At 45.4% G+C, this 23,671-nt stretch overlaps 1 protein-coding gene across 5 annotated transcripts in view; it reads left to right on the top strand.

Annotated features, from left to right (window-relative positions):
* Positions 1-23,671, top strand: part of RNF111 (ring finger protein 111) — a 90,975-nt gene that overhangs the window by 25,086 nt on the left and 42,218 nt on the right. For 4 of the 5 annotated variants that reach the window (XM_069765896.1, XM_069765895.1, XM_069765894.1 and 1 more), the window contains exon 2: positions 21,309-22,195. In XM_069765896.1, coding sequence (XP_069621997.1) covers positions 21,379-22,195 — 817 coding nt within the window. In that variant the 5' untranslated portion in view covers positions 21,309-21,378. The remainder of the gene's footprint in view (positions 1-21,308; positions 22,196-23,671) is intronic. The other variant, XM_069765893.1, reaches the window with a different exon arrangement.

The following is a 23,671-nucleotide window of genomic DNA, read 5'->3' as shown; positions in this document are numbered from 1 at the left end:
CTCATTCTGAAGATTACCAATGCTCGTTCACAATTATCTTGCATTGTATCTACACTTTAGGCCTATATGTAAGGCCTAGTTATCAGTGAGCTTCAACAGAAATGCTGTGTACAGCGGAGCACACACGACCGGTCTGACCTGACTTGCAACATGTCTCCCTTCTACCGGCTCATATTATTGAAGCCATGTCAATAGAAAAGTCACAGATATTAAAATGAATTATCCATGCTTGTTGTCCCATGACTATATTAATAATAATGTGCCACATTATGTTGGAGTCGGGTTATCCTAGATGGTGTCTGTGAGTAATGCCGGTAGAGTTGATGAGATTCATCTCTTATCCTACGTGTCCCATATACCTGAGAAAAACTGACCTCCCTGACACCCAGGTTTTTGTCATATTGGAACAGCTTTGCAAGTACAAACATGACTCATTCACTTTATTGGCTGTAAACGGGAAGTTCACCTTATGAACATGTCTGTATTGTATTGGGCCCTTCCTAGGTAACTTATCTCCTTACAGTACTGCCACAAGGCACATTCTTCATTTCATGCATGAAATAATGAAAAGACCTAATTTTTTACTTTAGTGAGCCATGAGCAGGCAATTGTTTCGACTTTGACTTGCCCAAAAATTCACATTTAAAAAAAACTTTTAGGTCCTAAAACTGTAGGAACTGCTTACAGGGAACCTGTCACCCCCAAAATTGAAGGTGAGCTAAGCCCATCGGCATCAGGGGCTTATCTACAGCATTCTGTAATGTAACCTGAAAGATGAGAAAAAGAGGTTAGATTATACTCATTTGGGCCTGAGTCCGATCCGATGGGCGTCGCGGTCCGGTTTGGGGCCTCCCATCTTCATAGGATGATGTCCTCTTCTTGTCTTCACGCCGCGGCTCCGGTGTAGGCGTACTTTGTCTGCCCTGTTGAGGAGCAGAGCAAAGTACTGCAGTGCGCAGGCGCCGAGCCTCTCTGACCTTTACCGCAGAGTGAAGACAAGAAGAGGACGTCATCGTAAGAAGATGGGAGGCCCCGCACCGGACCGCGACGCCCATCGGACCGGACCGCCCCTGGGGGAGTATAATTAACCTCTTTTTCTCATCTTTCAGGATACATCGGGGGCTTTTCTACAGCATTCCAGAATGCTGTAGATGAGCCCCTGATGCCGGTGGGCTTGGCTCACCTTCGATTTTGGGGGGGGGGGGGGGGGTGACAGGTTCCCTTTAAAGCGCCACTCAAGCATTTTAGGTTTTTTAGATCGACGGAGTGGTGCTACTTACTAATGTAAATTCCCACCAACCCATTAATCTATTAGCCACCATCTATGGGTCTGGCCTCTCGCTGCCATCTTGTGACCCCAACTTTTGATGGAACCGTTACCTCTAACTGTCTCTCACAGGTTCTTGGTGTAAGTCTGAGACCCTCTTTCTGGCCCTCAGACTGACATTGTGGTGACTTCCAGATTGCCCAGCAAACACTGAAGCGATCGTGCAGGTCACAGCCTGCAGAAGGTGAACGGAGTGGTGCCAACAAGAGATGAAGACACCGGCTGTTAAGTACGGTATATTACTAGGGACAGGACCTTAGATTAGTGGTACCACTCTGGCGCTGAAATTTTAAAATAAATAGTGCTTTTAATGAATCCAAGAACTAGTCCTTCCTTTAAACTGAGTAAAATATTAGAATATTTAGTGAATAAAAAAATATACTTGCTATTTTTTTTATGTTTTGGTATTTTTAGGTCCTAGTGTGTTATTTATTCTAGAAGACTTCTTTTGACCACGGATGTGACTTGTCAGAATCTTGTTTGCTTTGTTTCTAACTTGGTAGCTCCCTGAGAAACCTTTGTGGGGTCATTACCCCTCTTTCCACACCATCTTTTGCCAGAGATGACATTCCAGCAGGTTTCTGCATGGTGTGACTAGCTTGCCCTACCCATCCCCATCCAGATCTATTCTTGGTCGTGTAGGTGTGCTGCGATCTTGTGCTTGTAGATGGAAGGTCTCCTGCACACTGCAATTTCTTCTGTGCTGCTCCAACTGCAGCACCTTACATGAGAACATACTGGGATTTTTTTTTTCCTTTTCATATTGGAAAACGATTTGAACACGGGAAAATTTGGGATTATCCAAATACTAAAGCAGAAAAGGTCACATTCTTCTGCTGTGATTGCATAATTCTTGATATATGGCTTTCTGTACAAAGTTACTGTTAGAAGTTATGAAATATTGTAAGAGCAAGAAATAAAACGAATCTGCTCATATAATCATATGGCTTTCTGTGGTGGCCACAAATGAGCACTTGGGTATTTCACTGGACAAGAATGTCTCTGTGGTCGCAGATCCTGGATTTGGTTACTGTGCAGTAGGAAGATGCAGATTTTAGTTTAAAAAAAAAATCATCTTGCACCCCAATCAGTGCAAAAATATATTTTGTTCCTTGGGAGGTTCCTTTGTACAAAGGTTCTCTGCCCCAAGGGGTACCCACAAGATGCAACTGTGGAGGTTTCAGGAGTAGCAAGCATTTGGCTAAATGTAGTCATGCTGATTTTGGTGAGTCCTCAGCTTATTGCCTAGCTACGGGTCGTTCGGCACTTCTTTACCAGTCTATGGAAACAGTGATGGGTACAGAACAATCACTAAGGCTATGTTCACACTAGCGTTGTGCGTCGGCGACGCACAACGCACCGAAAAACGCGTGCAAAAGCACGCAAAAACGCTGCGTTTTTCGACGCGTGCGTCGTTTTTTGCCGAAAATCGGACGCAAGAAAAATGCAACTTGTTGCGTTTTCTTGGTCCGACGCTAGCGTCAAAAAAGACGCACGTGTCGGAAAACGCAACAAGCAAAAACGCATGCGTCCCCCATGTTAAACATAGGGGCGCATGACGCGTGCGTCGCCGCTGCGTCGCCTGACGCTAGCGCGACGCACACTAGCCGAACGCTAGTGTGAACGTAGCCTTATACTGGCGATCTGTTCCCGGCAGCACATCCCTGTTTACAGAGGACAATGTGCTGCTGAAAATCATGTTAGATTCCAGGAAAAAAATCTACAAATTGGCGTTTTCCTGGTATGTTTGCATCAGAGGGGAAACTGGAGTGCTCGTTCACTGAATGTTTTCTGGTAAAAATGCACCATTGGGTGTGCTACCAGCGTAAAGGGAGAAATATAAAGGATTACTTTGGTTTTGGAAGTTCTTTGATGTGGTTTTCGTACTGGTTACTGCTAGCTTTTAGAGTAGCCCTAAAATGTCCAGTCTACTCTAGCTTGTGAATTTTGGGCAGACATCAGCGAATATATGAATTTATACTCTCCAAGGTGTGCATGATAACTGCACCATATAAGAAAGTGATGGAAGATGGAGCCACAGGATGCATGGACAGTCATGGAGTAATGCATGACGTATGTCCTCCAGTATAATACACTGGACATCTTCCTGAACCTTCTGTGGATGGTTGTTCTTAGGATATGTGCACACTTTGCGTATTTCCATCAATATCTGCAACAAAAATGTCTCTTGGCAGGAAAAACGCTGCTGCCGTGTTTTTTTTTTTTTTTTTAAGTGCAGCACAAAAACATGACGTGTGAACATATCCTTTACAGTTTGTCAGGAACCCTTTCTCTCTAGAATCCTGTACTCCCTATATTCATGAGACAGTGCTTATATGTAACTGCTGAACAATATGTTTAAGATGACTGTGGATCCCTGGATTCAGGTCCCAGAAATCAGAACTTTGACAAGAAAGTGATGGTTTTTCTCTAATTGTTGAATAGGGAAATTAATTTAAGAGAAAGCAGGGTGTTTTTTTTGTTTGTTTGTTTTTTTGTTTTTTTTTTAAATTTGAAGTTCATCTATCCTCCTCACAACACCTGTAGACAGTGGCTCAGTGGTTAGCACTGCAGCCTTGCTGTGCTGGGGTCCTGGGCTCAAGGACCTGGGCCCACCAAGGACAACATCTGCATGGAGTTTGTATGGTTTCCCCGTGTTTACGTGGGTTTCCTCCTGGGTCTCCGGTTTCCTCCCACATTCCAAAGACATACTGATAGAGAATTTAGATTGTGAGCCCCATCGGGGACAGCGATGTCTGCAAAGTGCTGCAGGATAAGATAGCCCTATATAATCAAAAGCATAATAATAGAACTGCATGGTCTTGTTGCCCATATGGTACACGTACCAGTCTACGGTAATTTATCCTGGTTTTCATGGTCTGTTCCTGGATACTTGCCATCCACTTTAGTGAGTGGTTCCTCTTCATCCACGTTCTGCCAGCACTATAGGTGATCTGTTGTCTGTCATTGTCCAACGGTCATCCTACCTCTGTTATGCCTGTATGCAGTTTGACACAGAAGAGCAGGACCAGAGAACATGACCTTAATGTGCTTCTTTTTGAGCCACTCCTTTGTTGCCTTTGCTGTATGTTTTAGGTCATTGTCTTACTGGAAGACCCTGCCACGACCCATTTTCAATGTCCTGGCGGAGGGAAGGGGGTTGTTACTCAGGATTTTATGGTACATGGCTCCATCCATTCTCCCATTGATGTAGTGAAGTAGTCCTGTGGCCTTAGCAGAGAAACACCCCCAAACCACAATGTTTCCACCTTCATGCTTGACAGTGGGGACGGTGTTCTTTGGTTTATAGGCAGCATTTCTCTTCCTCCAAACACGGCGAGTTGAGTAAATGCCAAAGAGCTCAATTTTGGTCTCATCCGACCACAGCACCTTCCCCCAATCACTCACAGAATCATCCAGGTGTTCATTGGCAAACTTCACATGAACCTGCACATGTGCCTTCTTGAGCAGGAGGACCTTGCGGGCACTGCAGGATTTTAAACCTTTACGCCTTAATGTGTTAGCAATGGTTTTCTTGGTGACTGTGGTCCCAGCTATCTTGAGATCATTAACAACTTTCCCCCTGTGTAGTTTTAGGTTGATCTCTCACCTTCCTCATGATAAAGGATACCCCACGAGGTGAGAGTTAGCATGGTGCTTCAGATCAATGTCGATTGACAGTCATTTTGTATTTTGTATTTCTTCCATTTTCTTACTATTGCACCAACAGTTGTCTCCTTCTCACTCAGTGTCTTAACTTATGGTTTTGTAGCCCATTCCAGCTTTGTGCAGGTCTATGATCTTGTCCCTGACATCCTTATAAAGCTCTTTGGGCTTGCCCATGTTGTAGAGGTTAATCTGACTGAGTCTGTGGACCGGAGTCTTTCATAAAGGTGACTATGCAAGACAGTTGTCTTTATTGCAGGTAGCAAGTTGATTTTAGAGTTCTAGCTCCTGCAGACCAGTTAGGCTATGTGCACACGATGCGGATTTGCTGCAGAGCCGCAGCAGATTTTTCCACGCAGGAACACTGCAAATCCGCACTGTGATGTACAGTACAATGTAAATCAATGGGATAAAAAAAAAAAGCTATGCAGATGGTGCTGAAAAATCAGTGCTGAATTGCTGTGGATTTCAAAGAAGTGCATGTCACTACCTTTGTGCGGATCTGCAGCGTTTCTGCACCCCTCTATGTTAAAAATCCGCAGTGGCAAAAACCGCAGAAAATCCGCACAAAATCCCCATAAAAACCTCAGCAAATACGCTGCTGTGGATTCTGCCAGGAGATGCGGATTTTGTGCAGAAAATTCTGCACCTCTTTACCTACATTTGCACATAGCCTAAAGGTACAGTTAGGTCCATATATATTTGGGCAGAGACAACATTTTTCTAATTTTGGTTATAGACATTACCACAATGAATTTTAAACAAAACAATTCAGATGCAGTTGAAGTTCAGACTTTCAGCTTTCATTTGAGGGTATCCACATTAAAATTGGATGAAGGGTTTAGAAGTTTCAGCTCCTTAAAGGGAACCTGTCACCCCGTTTTTTCAGTAGGAGATAAAAATACCGTTAAATAGGGTCTGAGCTGTGCTTTTCGCATGCGCAAGTGCCGAATGCACTGCGCAGCTGTAGAAAAAGAGCGCGCTCGCCGCTATTCAGCGGTTTCTCGGTGGGCGCGGCCATCTTCCTGAGGCCGAGCGTGCGCAGATGGAGTCTCCTACTTCCCGGGGCTTCAGGAAAATGGCCGCGGGATGCGGCGCGTGCGCAGATGGACATCGCGGCGGCCATTTTCTTGAAGCCGAGTTCGAATCTCGGCTTAAGGAAAATGGCCGCCGCGATGTCCATCTGCGCACGCGCGGCATCCCGTGGCCATTTTCCTGAAGCCCCGGGAAGCAGGAGACTCCATCTGCGCACACGCGGCCTCAGGAAGATGGCCGCGCCCACCGAGAATCCGCTGAATAGCGGCGAGCGCGCTCTTTTTTTTTTTTTTACAGCTGCGCAGTGCATTCGGCACTTGCGCATGCGAGAAGCACTACGCCACCAACGGGAACATAAGCAAGATGTGGGGGAGAAACAGCGCTGTGACCACGCCCATCTGACCTGACCAGCCTGATTGACAGGCGAAAAAGGACACTTTTGTAAGGTATTTCGGCAGCATAGGTAGGGAATCGGGGGACAAAAAATACCCTATTGTAAAGCACAGCTCAGGCCCTATTTAACGGTATTTTCTCTTACCCCATGACGGCACTAACGAGAGAGGGATCCGCCCTCAGGGACAGGAAACCCACAGGTTAAAAAGGCGGGACCTCTCCTCCACCTCAGTTCGGTTTCCTGTCCCTGACGGGGAACCCACAGCTCACCGTTCGTCGCGGGATTCCAGGGACCATCGGACCGAATTCAGGCAGCGGGGGGCCCTGCCGCGGTTCCGGGTGGATATTCTCCCTGAGGACACATTCCGGGGTCGGCGGGCCCTGTCGGTATGTGTGGAGAAGAAGCAGTGAAGAGGAACAAGTCTGCTTCTTCTCCTTTCCTACAAATCAGCCGGTAATAGGTAGCGGCGGTTACCTGGGAAACCGCCGGTCTAACGGAGCTCAGAGAAGGAGGTGACACCGGTCACCAACAGGAGGCGCTGGTATGGGCAGCGGCGGCTGCGGGGATCCCTCCGTCCCTTCTGTGAAGCCGGCGGCTAATGGAGCGCGCGCGAGGCTGGCGCGTCTTACTGCGCAGGCGCGGGGGTCACTTCCGGGGCGGTGCAGGGGACCTCTGGGTAATCCGGAAGTCGCCTTGCGCCGCACTATTGGTGTATAGCAGGAAGAGAAGGGGCATACCGCTGCTCAGAAAACACCACCATGAGTGGAATAGAGCAGTCGGTGGAAGAAATTTCACAGGCCCCTGTGACTAAGAACCCGAAGGAGCGCCATTCGTCACGGAAACCTACGCAGCGCAGCAGAGGCTCTGGTGGATCCAGGAGGGAGACGGTGGTTCAAGTGGAGGAGGCATCCTCAAAGCCACAACCGGTATCTTCCTCACATTAGGAGGGTAAGTGACCTCCGTGAAAGTGTATATCCTAATAGGGGTTTATTGTTTCCTAGGGAAAGAAATGCCAAGGGAAAAGTAAACATAAAGTGTGCCCGCTTTGTTCAGCAGATTTGCCAGATTCATGGGTTAAAAAACTCTGTGCGTCATGTATTAGGAACACCATTAATGAGGAGACGCTGAGTTTCACATCTGAATTAAAAGACTTAATTAAAACCCAAGTGGCAGACGCACTAAAAAGTGTAAAAAACCGTAAAAGAAAACGTACAGAAAAAACTCCAGATTACAGCTCCAGCGAGGGAGATAGCTCGAGTGAGGATTCAGATAGCTCTACAGCTTCAGCATCCTCCTCCGCATCGTCAGAAAGCGGTCGCAACTGTTTCCCAATAGATGAAACGGATGCGCTGGTAAAAATGGTTAGGGCGACAATGGGTCTGGTAGACACTCGTTCCAAAAAATCTGTACAAGATCTTATGTTTAGTGGCCTGGAACAAAAGAAGTACAGAGTGTTCCCATTAAACGAAAAAATTCAAGCCCTTATAAAAAAGGAGTGGAAAAGACCAGACAAAAAAGTACTGTTGACACCCAAAAGGAAATACCCATTTGACGACCCAGCCTGCGCATCATGGGGAAAGGCGCCAAAATTAGACGTCGCCATTGCGAAAGCCTCCAAAAAATTCGCTCTGCCTTTTGAGGACCCTCAAGGATCCTATGGATAAAAAGGCCGATGTCTTTCTAAAGGGGTCCTGGGAGGCCGCCAGCGGGGGGCTAAAACCCGGTATAGCTGCCACTTGTACAGCGAGAGCTCTGATGTCTGGCTAGATCATTTAGAAACTCAATTAAAAAATAAAACCCCGAGAGAGTCTATACTGGACTCAGTGTCAGCAATGAGAGGTGCCGCTGCGTATCTAGCAGATGCCTCAATAGACTCAGTTAGGCTGACGGCAAGATCAGCTTCTTTCTCAAATGCGGCTAGGAGAGCATTATGGCTGAAGTGCTGGCCGGGGGATCTGCAAACTAAAGCCAAGTTGTGTTCCATACCGTGTGAAGGTGAATATTTGTTCGGTCCCACCCTAGACGATGTCCTCGAAAAAGCGGTGGATAAAAAGAAAGCCTTTCCAGGATTCCCAAATCAGTCTTACAGGCGGCCCTTTCGAGGGAGGAGGTTCACACAGACGCCCCCCAAAAAACCAAAAGGAGGGGTGGGAAGACCGAAAATTCAAAAAAGGAGGGTTTATGTTTAACAAACCGGATAATAAAAAACAGCCACAATGAGGGTACGCCCCAGGTAGGAGGGAGACTGACTCACTTTCTTCAAACCTGGGAAAAAATTTCTGGAAGTGCCTGGACTCTAAACATCATAAAGACGGGCCTAAAACCAGCTTTTCACACAATGCCACACAGTCAGTTTGTGGTTACACCACAAAGAAAATCGGAGATCGAGCAACTGAGTATCCAGAGGGAAGTTCTCAGTCTTCTGGAAAAGAAATTCTTACAGGAAGTTCCACAACAGGAAGAGACGAGGGGATTTTATTCTCCACTTTTTCTGGGAACGAAGCCGGACGGAACTTTCAGGGTGATAATAAATTTGAAACAACTAAACAAATACCTGGTGATAGAGAAATTCAAAATGGAAACAATAAAATCATGTGTCAGATCCCTTATCCCGTCTTGTTTCATGACTGTAATAGACTTAAAAGACGCGTATTATCATGTGCCAATACATCCGGAGTTCCGAAAGTACCTCAGAGTGGCAGTGATGATACAAGGGAGATTAAAACATTACCAATACAGAGCTCTTCCGTTTGGTCTAGCCATTGCCCCAAGGGTATTTACAAAATTAATGGCGGAAGTAATGGCCCATATAAGGGAACAAAACATATTGATTGTGCCTTATCTGGACGACCTACTAGTGATGGGCAGTTCCTCTCTTCATTGCAGCCAGCAACTAGACAGAGTGATGGTAGCCCTATCGAATCTAGGATGGTTTCTGAACCTGGAAAAGTCCAGGCTTATCCCGTCTCAAGTGCAGCTGTACTTAGGGATAGTAATAGATTCAACGAAGCAAGAGTGTCGTCTACCAGAAGAGAAAGTATCCAATATGATACATCTAGTGAATCAGTTGAGTGTTTCTCCTCTGATCACTCTAAGGAAAGCCATGTCCATACTGGGGTCAATGACATCTTGTATCCCAGCAGTCCAGTGGGCTCAGAGCCACTCGAGAGATCTCCAGTGGGAAATACTAGAAGCAGTATCCCACGCAGGAGGAAATTTAGAGACGCAATTAAAAATATCCTCTCGAACAAAAACTTCCTTAAGCTGGTGGACAAATCCGTCCAATCTCAGAGGGGGGTTCCATGGGTGTGGCCGGTCTCGATAATCCTGACCACAGACGCAAGTCCTTGGGGGTGGGGGGCCCACCTAAACAGGCAAATTGCCCAAGGTCCTTGGTCAGGGGAAGAAAAAGACCTTACTTCGAACATGAAAGAGCTTTTAGCAGTTCAGTACGCCATCAATCATTTTTTAACATCCCTCCGTTCCCACCACGTGAGAGTACTGACGGACAACAAGGTGGTAGTAGCATATTTAAATCATCAGGGAGGGACGAGGTCTCAATCCCTAATGAAAGTGACAAATTTCATCATGTCGCAAGCAGAAGCCAACTTGTCCTCCCTGACAGCCCTTCACATAAAAGGGTCAGAAAATCAAACTGCAGATTTTCTAAGCAGAACCCAATTAAAACAGGGGGAATGGGAGTTAAATACAAGAATATTCAAACGCATAGTGGATCTTTGGGGGGCCCCGGATATAGATCTATTTGCAAACAATCAAAATCGAAAAACGGAGGCCTTCTGCTCGATAGATCCTCGGGGGAGTCCAGTGGCTATAGACGCGTTGTTAATTCCATGGAAATTCCATCTAGCTTATGTGTTTCCTCCGATAGCTCTAATTCCCTTAGTCTTGAAGAAAATCAGGGAGGACAGAGCCAAAGTGATACTGATAGCTCCGTTCTGGCCGAAAAGAGTATGGTTCCCATAGGCTACGCCTAATGTCCATAGCGGATCCATGGGTACTCCCAGATATCCCAGACCTTCTGCATCAAGGGCCAGTGAATCACCCACAAATAAAAAGTTTACATATGACGGCCTGGCTTTTGAAAGGGAACTATTAACAAAAAGGGGTTTTTCTTCAAATCTAATTTCTACCCTGCTGGCCAGTAGAAAACCTATAACTACCCCAGAGCCTACGGCAAAGTCTGGAAAAAGTTCCTCTCCACGTCAGGGGTTATCCTATCAAATCAGATGCCAATTCAGGAAATTTTAGAATTTCTTCAAAAAGGTTTAGAGAAAGGCCTAGCAACAAACACTCTGAAGGTTCAGATTGCAGCATTGGGTGCCCTTTACAACCAGGATTTGGCGGGGAATCACTGGGTAAAAAGATTTATTAGAGCATCTACTAGGTCCAGACCAGTTATACATCTCACCGCTCCTCCCTGGGATCTGAACTTAGTCCTTTCAGCACTAACTAAGGCACTGTTCGAACCTTTATCTCAGGCTTCACTGAAAATAATATCTTGGAAAACCTGTTTATTGGTGGCCCTAACCTCAGCTCGCAGGATTAGTGATCTGCAGGCCTTATCAGCTTACCCACCTCTAACCCAAATATTAGATGACAGAGTAATCCTTAAAACTGACCCTTCTTACCTTCCCAAAGTGGCGTCAAAATTCCACAGATCTCAAGAGATAGCGTTACCATCTTTTTGCCCCAATCCAAAAAACAAAAAAGAGGAGGCTCTACACACTCTAGATGTAAAGAGATGTCTAACACACTATCAGCCACAAGGGAGTGTAGGAAAGGGAGGGCTCTGTTTGTCTGCTTTCAGGGACCAAATAAGGGTCACAAGGCATCGAAAGCCACGTTGGCAAGGTGGGTAAGAGATGCCATCAAGATGTCATATACCTCTTCCGGAGAACAAGCTCCGGACACAATTAAGGCTCATTCAACCAGGTCGGTGGCAACCTCTTGGGCTGAACGTGGTGGAGCATCAATAGATCAAATATGTAGAGCAGCCACTTGGTCTTCCCCCTCTACATTCTTCAAGCACTATCAGCTTAATCTATCTTCTCCCTCAGACTTAACTTTTGGTAAGAGAGTTCTTGAGGCAGTAGTCCCACCCTAAACTTTCAATCTTTGAAATTCTCTCGTTAGTGCCGTCATGGGGTAAGAGAATATCGTAGTTACTTACCGATAACGGTGTTTCTCTGATCCCATGACGGCACCTGTATATTCCCTCCCTTCACGTATGGGTGCCCACACTACTAATAATTTAAGTCACGAGGTGTGCATAAAAAAAAAAAAAAAAAAATAATAGAAAATATGTATATAGTTATATTTTGTTGTGTAAAATAACCAATTAAGTTACAGCAGAAATTCCCTGCAAGGCTCTGTAAACCAAACTGAGGTGGAGGAGAGGTCCCGCCTTTTTAACCTGTGGGTTTCCTGTCCCTGAGGGCGGATCCCTCTCTCGTTAGTGCCGTCATGGGATCAGAGAAATACCGTTATCGGTAAGTAACTACGATATTTATCTCCTACTGAAAAAACGGGGTGACAGGTTCCCCTTAACATGTGCCACCCTGTTTTTAAAGGGACCAAAAGTAATTGGACAGATTCAATAATTTTAAATTAAATCTTCATTTCTAGTACTTGGTTGAAAACCCTTTGTTGGCAATGACTTCCTGAAGTCTTGAACTCCTGGACATCACCAGACGCTGTGTTTCCTCCTTTTTGATGCTCTGCCAGGCCTTCACTGCGGTGGTTTTCAGTTGCTGTTTGTTTGTGGGCCTTTCTGTCTGAAGTTTAGTCTTTAACCCCTTCATGACCCAGCCTATTTTGACCTTAAAGACCTTGCCGTTTTTTGCAATTCTGACCAGTGTCCCTTTATGAGGTAATAACTCAGGAACGCTTCAACGGATCCTAGCGGTTCTGAGATTGTTTTTTCGTGACATATTGGGCTTCATGTTAGTGGTAAATTTAGGTCAATAAATTCTGCATTTATTTGTGATAAACACGGAAATTTGGCAAAAATTTTGAAAATTTCGCAATTTTCACATTTTGAATTTTTATTCTGTTAAACCAGAGAGATATGTGACACAAAATAGTTAATAAATAACATTTCCCACACGTTTACTTTACATCAGCACAATTTTGGAAACAAAATTTTTTTTTGTTAGGAAGTTATAAGGGTTAAAATTTGACCAGCGATTTGTCATTTTTACAACGAAATTTACAAAACCATTTTTTTTAGGGACCACCTCACATTTGAAGTCAGTTTGAGGGGTCTATATGGCTGAAAATACCCAAAAGTGACACCATTCTAAAAACTGCACCCCTCAAGGTACTCAAAACCACATTCAAGAAGTTTATTAACCCTTCAGGTGCTTCACAGCAGCAGAAGCAACATGGAAGGAAAAAATGAACATTTAACTTTTTAGTCACAAAAATTATCTTTTAGCAACAATTTTTTTATTTTCCCAATGGTAAAAGGAGAAACTGAACCACGAAAGTTGTTGTCCAATTTGTCCTGAGTACGCTGATACCTCATATGTGGGGGTAAACCACTGTTTGGGCGCACGGCAGGGCTTGGAAGGGAAGGAGCGCCATTTGACTTTTTGAATCAAAAATTGGCTCCACTCTTTAGCGGACACCATGTCACGTTTGGAGAGCCCCCGTGTGCCTAAAAATTGGAGCTTCCCCACAAATGACCCCATTTTGGAAACTAGACGCCCCAAGGAACTTATCTAGATGCATAGTGAGCACTTTGAACCCCCAGGTGCTTCACAAATTGATCCGTAAAAATGAAAAAGTACTTTTTTTTCACAAAAAAATTCTTTTAGCCTCAATTTTTTCATTTTCACATGGGCAACAGGATAAAATGGATCCTAAAATGTGTTGGGCAATTTCTCCTGAGTACACCAATACCTCACATGTGGGGGTAAACCACTGTTTGGGCACATGGTAAGGCTCGGAAGGGAAGGAGCGCCATTTGACTTTTTGAATGAAAAATTATTTCCATCGTTAGCGGACACCATGTCGCGTTTGGATAGCTCCTGTGTGCCTAAACATTGGCGCTCCCCCACAAGTGACCCCATTTTGGAAACTAGACCCCCCAAGGAACTTATTTAGATGCCTAGTGAGCACTTTAAACCCTCAGGTGCTTCACAAATTGATCTGTAAAAATGAAAAAGTACTTTTTTTTCACAAAAAAATTATTTTCGCCTCAATTTTTTCATTTTCACATGGGCAGTAGGATAAAATGGATCATAAAATTTGTTGGGCAATTTCTCCCGAGTACGCCGATACCTCATATGTGGGGGTAAACCACTGTTTGGGCACACGGCAGGGCTCGGAAGGGAAGGCGCGCCATTTGACTTTTTGAATGGAAAATTAGCTCCAATTGTTAGCGGACACCATGTCGCGTTTGGAGAGCCCCCTGTGTGCCTAAACATTGGAGCTCCCCCACAAGTGACCCCATTTTGGAAACTAGACCCCCCAAGGAACTTATCTAGATGCATATTGAGCACTTTAAACCCCCAGGTGCTTCACAGAAGTTTATAACGCAGAGCCATGAAAATAAAAAATAATTTTTCTTTCCTCAAAAATGATTTTTTAGCCTGGAATTTCCTATTTTGCCAAGGATAATGGGAGAAATTGGACCCCAAATATTGTTGTCCAGTTTGTCCTGAGTACGCTGATACCCCATATGTGGGGGTAAACCACTGTTTGGGCGCACGGCAGGGCTCGGAAGGGATGGCACGCCATTTGGCTTTTTAAATGGAAAATTAGCTCCAATCATTAGCGGACACCATGTCACGTTTGGAGAGCCCCTGTGTGCTTAAACATTGGAGATCCCCCAGAAATGACACCATTTTGGAAACTAGACCCCCAAAGGAACTAATCTAGATGTGTGGTGAGGACTTTGAACCCCCAAGTGCTTCACAGAAGTTTATAACGCAGAGCCATGAAAATAAAAAAAAAAATTATTTTCTCAAAAATGATCTTTTAGCCTGCAATTTTTTATTTTCCCAAGGGTAACAGGAGAAATTTGACCCCAAAAGTTGTTGTCCAGTTTCTCCTGAGTACGCTGATACCCCATATGTGGGGGTAAATCACTGTTTGGGCACATGCCGGGGCTCGGAAGTGAAGTAGTGACGTTTTGAAATGCAGACTTTGATGGAATGCTCTGTGGGCGTCACGTTGCGTTTGCAGAGCCCCTGATGTGGCTTAACAGTAGAAACCCCCCACAAGTGACCCCATTTTGGAAACTAGACCCCCAAAGGAACTTATCTAGATGTGTGGTGAGCACTTTGAACCCCCAAGTGCTTCATAGAAGTTTATAATGCAGAGCCGTGAAAATAATAAATACGTTTTCTTTCCTCAAAAATAATTATTTAGCCCAGAATTTTTTAATTTTCCCAAGGGTAACAGGAGAAATTTGACCCCAAAAGTTGTTGTCCAGTTTCTCCTGAGTACGGTGATACCCCATATGTGGGGGTAAACTACTGTTTGGGCACATGCCGGGGCTTGGAATTGAAGTAGTGACGTTTTGAAATGCAGACTTTGATGGAATGCTCTGCGGGCGTCACGTTGCGTTTGCAGAGCCCCTGATGTGCCTAAACAGTAGAAACCCCCCACAAGTGACCCCATTTTGGAAACTAGACCCTGAAAGGAACTTATCTAGATGTGTGGTGAGCACTTTGAACCCCCAAGTGCTTCATAGAAGTTTATAATGCAGAGCCGTGAAAATAATAAATACGTTTTCTTTCCTCAAAAATAATTATTTAGCCCAGAATTTTTTATTTTCCCAAGGGTTACAGGAGAAATTGGACCCCAAAAGTTGTTGTCCAGTTTCTCCTGAGTACGCTGATACCCCATATGTGGGGGTAAACCACTGTTTGGGCACACGTCGGGGCTCAGAAGGGAAGTAGTGACTTTTGAAATGCAGACTTTGATGGAATGGTCTGCGGGTGTCACGTTGCGTTTGCAGAGCCCCTGGTGTGCCTAAACAGTAGAGACCCCCCACAAGTGACCCCATTTTAGAAACTAGACCCCCCAAGGAACTTATCTAGATATGTGGTGAGCACTTTGAACCCCCAAGTGCTTCACAGACGTTTACAACGCAGAGCCGTGAAAATAAAAAATCATTTTTCTTTCCTCAAAAATTATGTTTTAGCAAGCATTTTTTTAGATTCACAAGGGTAACAGGAGAAATTGGACCCCAGTAATTGTTGCGCAGTTTGTCCTGAGTATGCTGGTACCCCATATGTGGGGGTAAACCACTGTTTGGGCACACGTCAGGGCTCGGAAGTGAGGGAGCACCATTTGACTTTTTGAATACGAGATTGGCTGGAATCAATGGTGGCGCCATGTTGCGTTTGGAGACCCCTGATGTGCCTAAACAGTGGTAACCCCTCAATTCTAACTCCAACACTAACCCCAACACACCCCTAACCCTAATCCCAACTGTAGCCATAATCCTAATCACACCCCTAACCCCAACACACCCCTAACCCCAACACACCCCTAACCCTAACCACAACCCTAATTCCAACCCTAACCCTAAGGCTATGTGCCCACGTTGCGGATTCGTGTGAGATATTTCCGCACCATTTTTGAAAAATCTGCGGGTAAAAGGCACTGTGTTTTATCTGCGGATTTTCCGCGGATTTCCAGTGTTTTTTGTGCGGATTTCACCTGCGGATTCCTATTGAGGAACAGGTGTAAAACGCTGCGGAATCCGCACAAAGAATTGACATGCTGCGGAAAATACAACGCAGCGTTCCCGCGCGGTATTTTCCGCACCATGGGCACAGCGGATTTGGTTTTTCATATGTTTACATGGTACTGTAAACCTGATGGAACACTGCTGCGAATCCGCAGCCAAATCCGCACCGTGTGCACATAGCCTAATTCTAAAGGTATGTGCACACGCTGCGGATCCGCAGCAGTTTCCCATGAGTGTACAGTTCAATGTAAACCTATGGGAAACAAAAATCGCTGTACACATGCTGCGGAAAAACTGCACGGAAACGCAGCGGTTTACATTCCGCAGCATGTCACTTCTTTGTGCGGATTCCGCAGCGGTTTTACAACTGCTCCAATAGAAAATCGCAATTGTAAAACCGCAGTGAAATGCGCAGAAAAAAACGCGGTAAATCCGCCATAAATCCGCAGCGGTTTAGCACTGCGGATTTATCAAATCCGCAGCGGAAAAATCCGCAGAGGACCAGAATACGTGTGCACATTCCTAACCCTAACCCTAGCCCTAACCCTACCCCTAACCCTAACCCTACCCCTAACCCTACCCCTAACCCTACCCCTAACCCTACCCCTAACCCTACCCCTAACCCTACCCCTAACCCTAACCCTAACCCTACCCCTAGCCCTACCCCTAACCCTAACCCTATTCTAACATTAGTGGAAAAAAAAAATTTCTTTATTTTTTTATTGTCCCTACCTATGGGGGTGACAAAGGGGGGGGGGGTCATTTATTATTTTTTTTATTTTGATCACTGAGATTATATCTCAGTGATCAAAATGCACTTTGGAACGAATCTGCCGGCCGGCAGATTCGGCGGGCGCACTGCGCATGCGCCCGCCATTTTGGAAGATGGCGGCGCCCGGGAGAAGATGGACGGGACCACGGCTGGATCGGTAAGTATGATAGGGTGGGGGGGGACCACGGGGGGGGGGATCGGAGCACGGGGGGGGGAATCGGAGCACGGGAGGGGTGGAACGGAGCGCGGGGGGCGTGGAACGGAGCACGGGGGGGCTGGAATGGAGCACGGGGGGGTGGAACGGAGCACGGGGGGGGGGTGGATCGGAGTGCAGGGGGGGTGATTGGAGCACGGGGGGGTGATTGGAGCACGGGGGGAGCGGACACGAGCACGGGGGGGGAGCGGAGCACTGGACGGAGGGGAGCCGGAGCAGTGTACCGGCCAGATCGGGGGGGTGGGGGGGCGATCGGAGGGGTGGGGTGGGGGCACACTAGTATTTCCAGCCATGGCCGATGATATTTCAGCATCGGCCATGGCTGGATTGTAATATTTCACCCGTTATAATGGGTGAAATATTACAAATCGCTCTGATTGGCAGTTTCACTTTCAACAGCCAATCAGAGCGATCGTAGCCACGAGGGGGTGAAGCCACCCCCCCTGGGCTAAACTACCACTCCCCCTGTCCCTGCAGATCGGGTGAAATGGGAGTTAACCCTTTCACCCGATCTGCAGGGACGCGATCTTTCCATGACGCCGCATAGGCGTCATGGGTCGGAATGGCACCGACTTTCATGACGCCTACGTGGCGTCATGGGTCGGGAAGGGGTTAACAAGTGAAATGCATGCTCAGTTGGGTTGAAATCAGGTGACCGACTTGGCCATTAAAGAATATTCCACTTCTTTGATTTAATAAACTCCTGGGATGCTTTGGCTTTATGTTTGGGGTCATTGTCCATCTGTAGTATGAAACGACGACCAATCCGTTTGGCTGCATTTGGCTGGATCTGAGCACACAGTATGGCTCTGAATACCTCAGAATTCATTTGGCTGCTTCTGTCCTGTGTCACATCATCAATAAACACTAGTGACCCAGTGCCACTGGCAGCCATGCATGCCCAAGCCGTCACACTGCCTCCTCCGTGTTTTACAGATGATTTGATATGCTTTGGATCATGAGCTGTACCACACCTTCGCCATACTTTTCTCTTTCCATCATTCTGGTAGAGGTTGATCTTTGTTTCATCTGTACAAAGAATGTTCTTCCAGAACTGTGCTGGCTTTTTTAGATGTTTTTTTAGCAAAGTCCAGTCTAGCCTTTTTTTTTTTTCTTAATGCTTATGAGTGGCTTGCACCGTGCAGTGAACCCTCTGTATTTACTTTCATGCAGTCTTCTCTTTATGGTAGATTTGGATATTGAGATGCCGACCTCCTGGAGAGTGTTGTTCACTTGGTTGGCTGTTGTGAAGGGGTTTCTCTTCACCATGGAGACTATTCTGCGATCATCCACCGATTGTCTACCGTGGGCACCCAGGTCTTTTTGCATTGATGAGTTCACCAGTGCTTTTTCTTTCTCAGGATGCACCAAACTGTAGATTTTGCCATTCGTAATATTGTTGCAGTTTCTCGGATGGTTTTTTTTCTGTTTTCGCAGCTTAAAGGGACACTGTCACCTGAATTTGGAGGGAACAATCTTCAGCCATGGAGGCGGGGTTTTTGTGTGTTTGATTCACCCTTTCCTTACCCGCTGGCTGCAATATTGGATTGAAGTTCATTCTCTGTCCTCCATAGTACATGCCTGCACAGTGCAAGATTGCCTTGTGCAGGCATGTACTACGGAGGACAGAGAATGAACTTCAATCCAATATTGCAGCCAGCGGGTAAGGAAAGGGTGTATCAAAAACACAAAATCCCCGCCTCCATGGCTGAAGATTGTTCCCTCCAAATTCAGGTGACAGTGTCCCTTTAAGGATGGCTTGTTTCACCTGCTTGGAGAGCTCCTTTGACCGCATGTTTACTTCATAGCAAAACCTTCCAAATGCAAGCACCGCACCTCAAATCCACTCCAGGCCTTTTATCTGCCTAATTGAGAATGACGTAATGAAGGGATTGCCCACACCTGTCCATGAAATAGCCTTGGAGTCAATTATCCAATTACTTTTGGTCCCGTTAAAAACCGGGTTAAGGAGCTGAAACTCCTAAACCCTTCATCCAATTTTAATGTGGATACCCTCAAATGAAAGCTGAAAGTCTGAACTTCAACTGCATCTGAGTTGTTTTGTTTAAAATTCATTGTGGTAATGTCTATAACCAAAATTAGAAAAATGTTGTCTCTGTCCAAATATATATGGACCTAACTGTATGTGCACACGTTGCTGATTTCCTGCGCGTTTTTTATTGTGCAGAAACGCTGCAGATCCACAAGTGATTTACAGTACAATGTAAATCAATAGAAAAAAAAATGCTGTGCTAATGGTGCGGAAAATTCTGTGCGGAAACGCTGCGGATTAAAAGTAGCATGTCACTTTTTTGCAGATCTGCAGCGTTTTTGTACCCATTCCATTATAGAAATCCACAGTGGTAAAAACGCAATAAATCCTCACAAAAAATGCATCAAATCCGCAGCTGCGTTTTCTGCCAAGAGATGCAGAATCCGCAATGAAAACTCCTAATCCGCAACGTGTGCACATAGCGTTAGAAGCTCCTAATGGTTGGTAGGGGATCAAATACTCATTTCTCACTGCAAAATGCAAATAAATTTATATAATTTATACAATGTGACTGTACAATGTTAAAATTATCCTACTCTTAAAATTAGACTGTTCATGTCTTTGTCAGTGGACAAAGTTAGAAAATCAGCAAGGGATCAAATACTTATTTCCCCCACGGTATCATATGTACAGGTTTCGTTCCTTGTTTGTGGTTTTTTTTTTTTTGTTTTGTTTTGTGTTTGGGTTTTGAACAATTAACACTTTGCCCAGTTGCGTTGATTTTTATGACTGCAGTACAACATAAAAGCAGGGTGTTGGGCAAGTGGTTTGTAGGTCGCTCGTATTACCATAAGTTTACTTTAAGGTTTTACTGTCCGTATGTAAAAGTTTTTATCTATGACCAGCGCTGCAGACTGACTTTGTAAAAGTGAAACTATGGGCCCATAGACTTAATGAGTTAGCACGCTGCTAATGCAGAAACTTTGGACTTCACAGTGGTATTTTGATGGATGAGCAGCATCGGTAAAATCTAAACTTTTATTTAGTGACTGTTAGGCTGTGTGCACACGTTGTGTGTTTTTTTTTTTTTTTTTCTCAGTGCAGATTTGTTCGCACCGGTGGTAGCAATTTCACAGGTCACGCTGACATCCTACAGCATGACCCTGCAGCTCTCTGACCAACTATCTTACCGGCGGTTGCGTTTTGCGTTACCACCGATAAGAACCATTGCATCGGTGTTTCCCACACTGTCACAGATGACCGTGTGGGAAACGCCATAGGAAGCTGGTAAAACGCAAAACAAAAGCTCAGCAACTCCGCAAACATTTTTACACCTGCGGATTTCCTGCAGATTTGACTGACTCGATTGAAGTCAGTGGGTGCAGAAACGCACAAAGAATGGACATGCTGCAGAAAAAAAACGCACTGCAAATACTTAAGGAAATTTACTGATCATGTGCACAACACTTCAGGATTGTCACTGAATTACCGTAGCTTGCATAAGGATTCCAGAGCGGTTTTGGCCCATTTCTGCCCAGAAAAAACGTATCAAAAACGTACTGTGTGCACATAGCCTAAGGGTCTGTGCACACAATAGCATCAGGGAGAAATAGACTTATGATTCCAGTGTATTTATCAAGTCATCAGTTGTCAATAACTCTGCTTGCAGGCATTCACTAGGAGCTCATGCTTACTTCCAGGGGTTAAAAATCTGTTTTTTGACAGAGGTCAAATAGCTGTTTTGTAAAGATAATGGAGCCCATGCACATTAGATGCATACCAGTGGAATCTTCCAATTTTTGACAGGGCAAGGGTATAAGGTTGGAATTCGGCATGCCTAATTACCAGCTCCAAGGAAGACTAGACCTTTTGTCAGTGGCATATTGTCTTCTCCCCATTGAGAATTCGTCTATATGTGAAAGTCAAAATAGAGCTGGCGGCTGAGCGATCATCTGGCTGACTGCTTTCTTGGGTGTGTGGGCACCTGTGTACATCTCACAAGGAAGTGACCCTTCTTTTATACCTTTTCTGCTGAATCCAGAGTATATAGTCTGTTGAAATATGCTTGAGATCATATGTGGCACTACTGGCAAGCTGCTTTTTTATTTTTTTTTCTCCTACTGTTAAATTAAATCCTTCAAGTGTTGGGTGCCATACTGATATCTTTCTCCTCTTTTCAGCTTGCGGTGGAGCTCACCAGTTCACTCATGGTCAGTTCTGTGTGAGTGACCACACCATCTATAAGCGGATATGAAGCGTGAGGTTCCTGCAGATGCACCAAAGATACCTGAAAATCTGAAAGGGGTATTGCTGAACCCTAAGTGTGCGGGGGCAGCAAGGACCTTCCCAGCAGACGTAGACATGATCTCAAGTAAAGTAGGTAATGAATTCACTCACTGTTATGGTGACTCTGCTAAGCAACAGAGGAACTTAAACAACGGTGGCACAGATCAAGAAAAGGGCCTAGTCCGAAAAAAGAGGAAAAGCCAGCAGGCTGGTCCCTCCTTCACCCAAAGTTGTGCTGTGAAAGAAAACCAGAGACTGCTGGAGCTAAGACTAGAGCCCCAAAGTGACGATGACAATGACTCTTCCTTTAGTGACTGTGTTTCTTCGCCTTCATCAAGCTCCCATTTTGGTGACTCTGATACTATGACTTCTGATGAGGACAAGGACAATCCTCGACGCTTTTCACCTGCCGGAGTAAATCCTACAAACAGAACTCCCAGTGCGAGGGCTCAAAAATGGCCTCGTCCCCCCTCAGACTCTGTGCCTATGCTGATGAAAAGGCCTTGTTATCAGGTGAGCAGCTTGAGGAGGCCTGTACATCGGAAGACTTTCATGAAAAAAGGTTCAACTCAGAGGACGCAAAAGCAAAAAGAGCGGATATTAATGCAAAGAAAGAAGCGGGAAGTGCTGGCGAGGCAGAAGTACGCCTTGCTTCCCAGTTCCAGTAGCTCCAGTGAGAATGACCTCAGCAGTGAGTCGGCTTCCAGTTCTTCCACTGAAGGAGAAGACATATTTGTGTCTCCCGGGGAAAACCACCAAAATGGTACAATTATTCCCTCAGGTAGCGTGTACAGTTTATTTAGCATTTTCTATATTAAATTAGTTTTCCCTAGTGCACTAACTGCATTATCCGCAGTGACTGATGGAGGCCTCTTGCAAAATAAGCTTTTCTGCCCTTGTTCTCCTCAAATCATTGCAGTTGTGGCCTAAAGGTACCTTCACACTCAGCGACGCTGCAGCGATACCGACAGCGATGTCGATCGCTGCAGCGTCGCTGTTTGGTCGCTGGAGAGCTGTCACACAGACAGCTCTCCAGCGACCAACGATCCCGAGGTCCCCGGGTAACCAGGGTAAACATCAGGTTATTAAGCTCAGGGCCGCGCTTAGTAACCCGATATTTACCCTGGTTACCAGCGTAAAAGTAAAAAAAAAACAAACACTACATACTTACCTACCGCTGTCTGTCCCCGGCGCTCTGCTTCTCTGCACTCCTCCTGCACTGGCTGTGAGCACAGCGGCCGGAAAGCAGAGCGAGCGGTGACGTCACCGCTGTGCTTTCCGGCTGACCGACGCTCACAGTCAGTGCAGAGAAGCTGAGCGCCGGGGACAGACAGCGGTAGGTAAGTATGTAGTATTTTTTTTTTTTTTTTACTTTTACGCTGGTAACCAGGGTAAACATCGGGTTACTAAGCGCGGCCCTGCGCTTAGTAACCCGATGTTTACCCTGGTTACCAGTGAAGACATCGCTGGATTGGTGTCACACATGCCGATCCAGCGATGTCTGCAGGGAGTCCAGCGACGAAATAAAGTTCTGGACTTTCCTCAGCGACCAACGATCTCCCAGCAGGGGCCTGATCGTTGGTCGCTGTCACACAGAACGATTTCCTTAACGATATCGTTGCTACGTCACAAAAAGCAACGATATCGTTAACGATATCGTTATGTGTGAAGGTACCTTTAGACCTCATCACAACCAACTATAGAATCTGACTCCCAGCTCACGTCCAGTAGGTAGCCATACTTTCCTGGTTGTCAGCCTTTCCTTTACCTACTGAAATAGCCAGGCACAGATTTGGCTGGGACTGGCATGAATAAAATACAAGTTATGCTCTGTGTGTGTGTATATATATATGTATATGTATATGTATATATATGTATGTGTATATATGTATATATATGTGTATGTATGTATATATGTATGTGTATATATATATACACACACACACACACACACACACACACACACACACACACACACACACACACAGTTAGGTCCATATGTATTTGGACAGAGACAGCATTTTTCTAACTTTGGTTATAGACATTTACCACAATGAATTTTAAACCAAAACAATTCAGATGCAGTTGAAGTTCAGAATTTCAGCTTTCATTTGAGTGTATCCACATTAAAATTGGATGAAGGATTTAGGCGTTTCAGCTCCTTAACATGTGCCACCCTGTTTTTAAAGGGACCAAAATTAATTGGACAATTGACTCCAAGGCTATTTCATGGACAGGTGTGGGCAATTCCTTCGTT

This window comes from Ranitomeya imitator, chromosome 4 (assembly GCF_032444005.1).
Source record: "Ranitomeya imitator isolate aRanImi1 chromosome 4, aRanImi1.pri, whole genome shotgun sequence".
Taxonomy (NCBI): domain Eukaryota; kingdom Metazoa; phylum Chordata; class Amphibia; order Anura; family Dendrobatidae; genus Ranitomeya; species Ranitomeya imitator.
The sequence above is the reverse complement of the archived record's forward strand: the minus strand, read 5'-3'. Positions and strand labels throughout refer to the sequence as shown.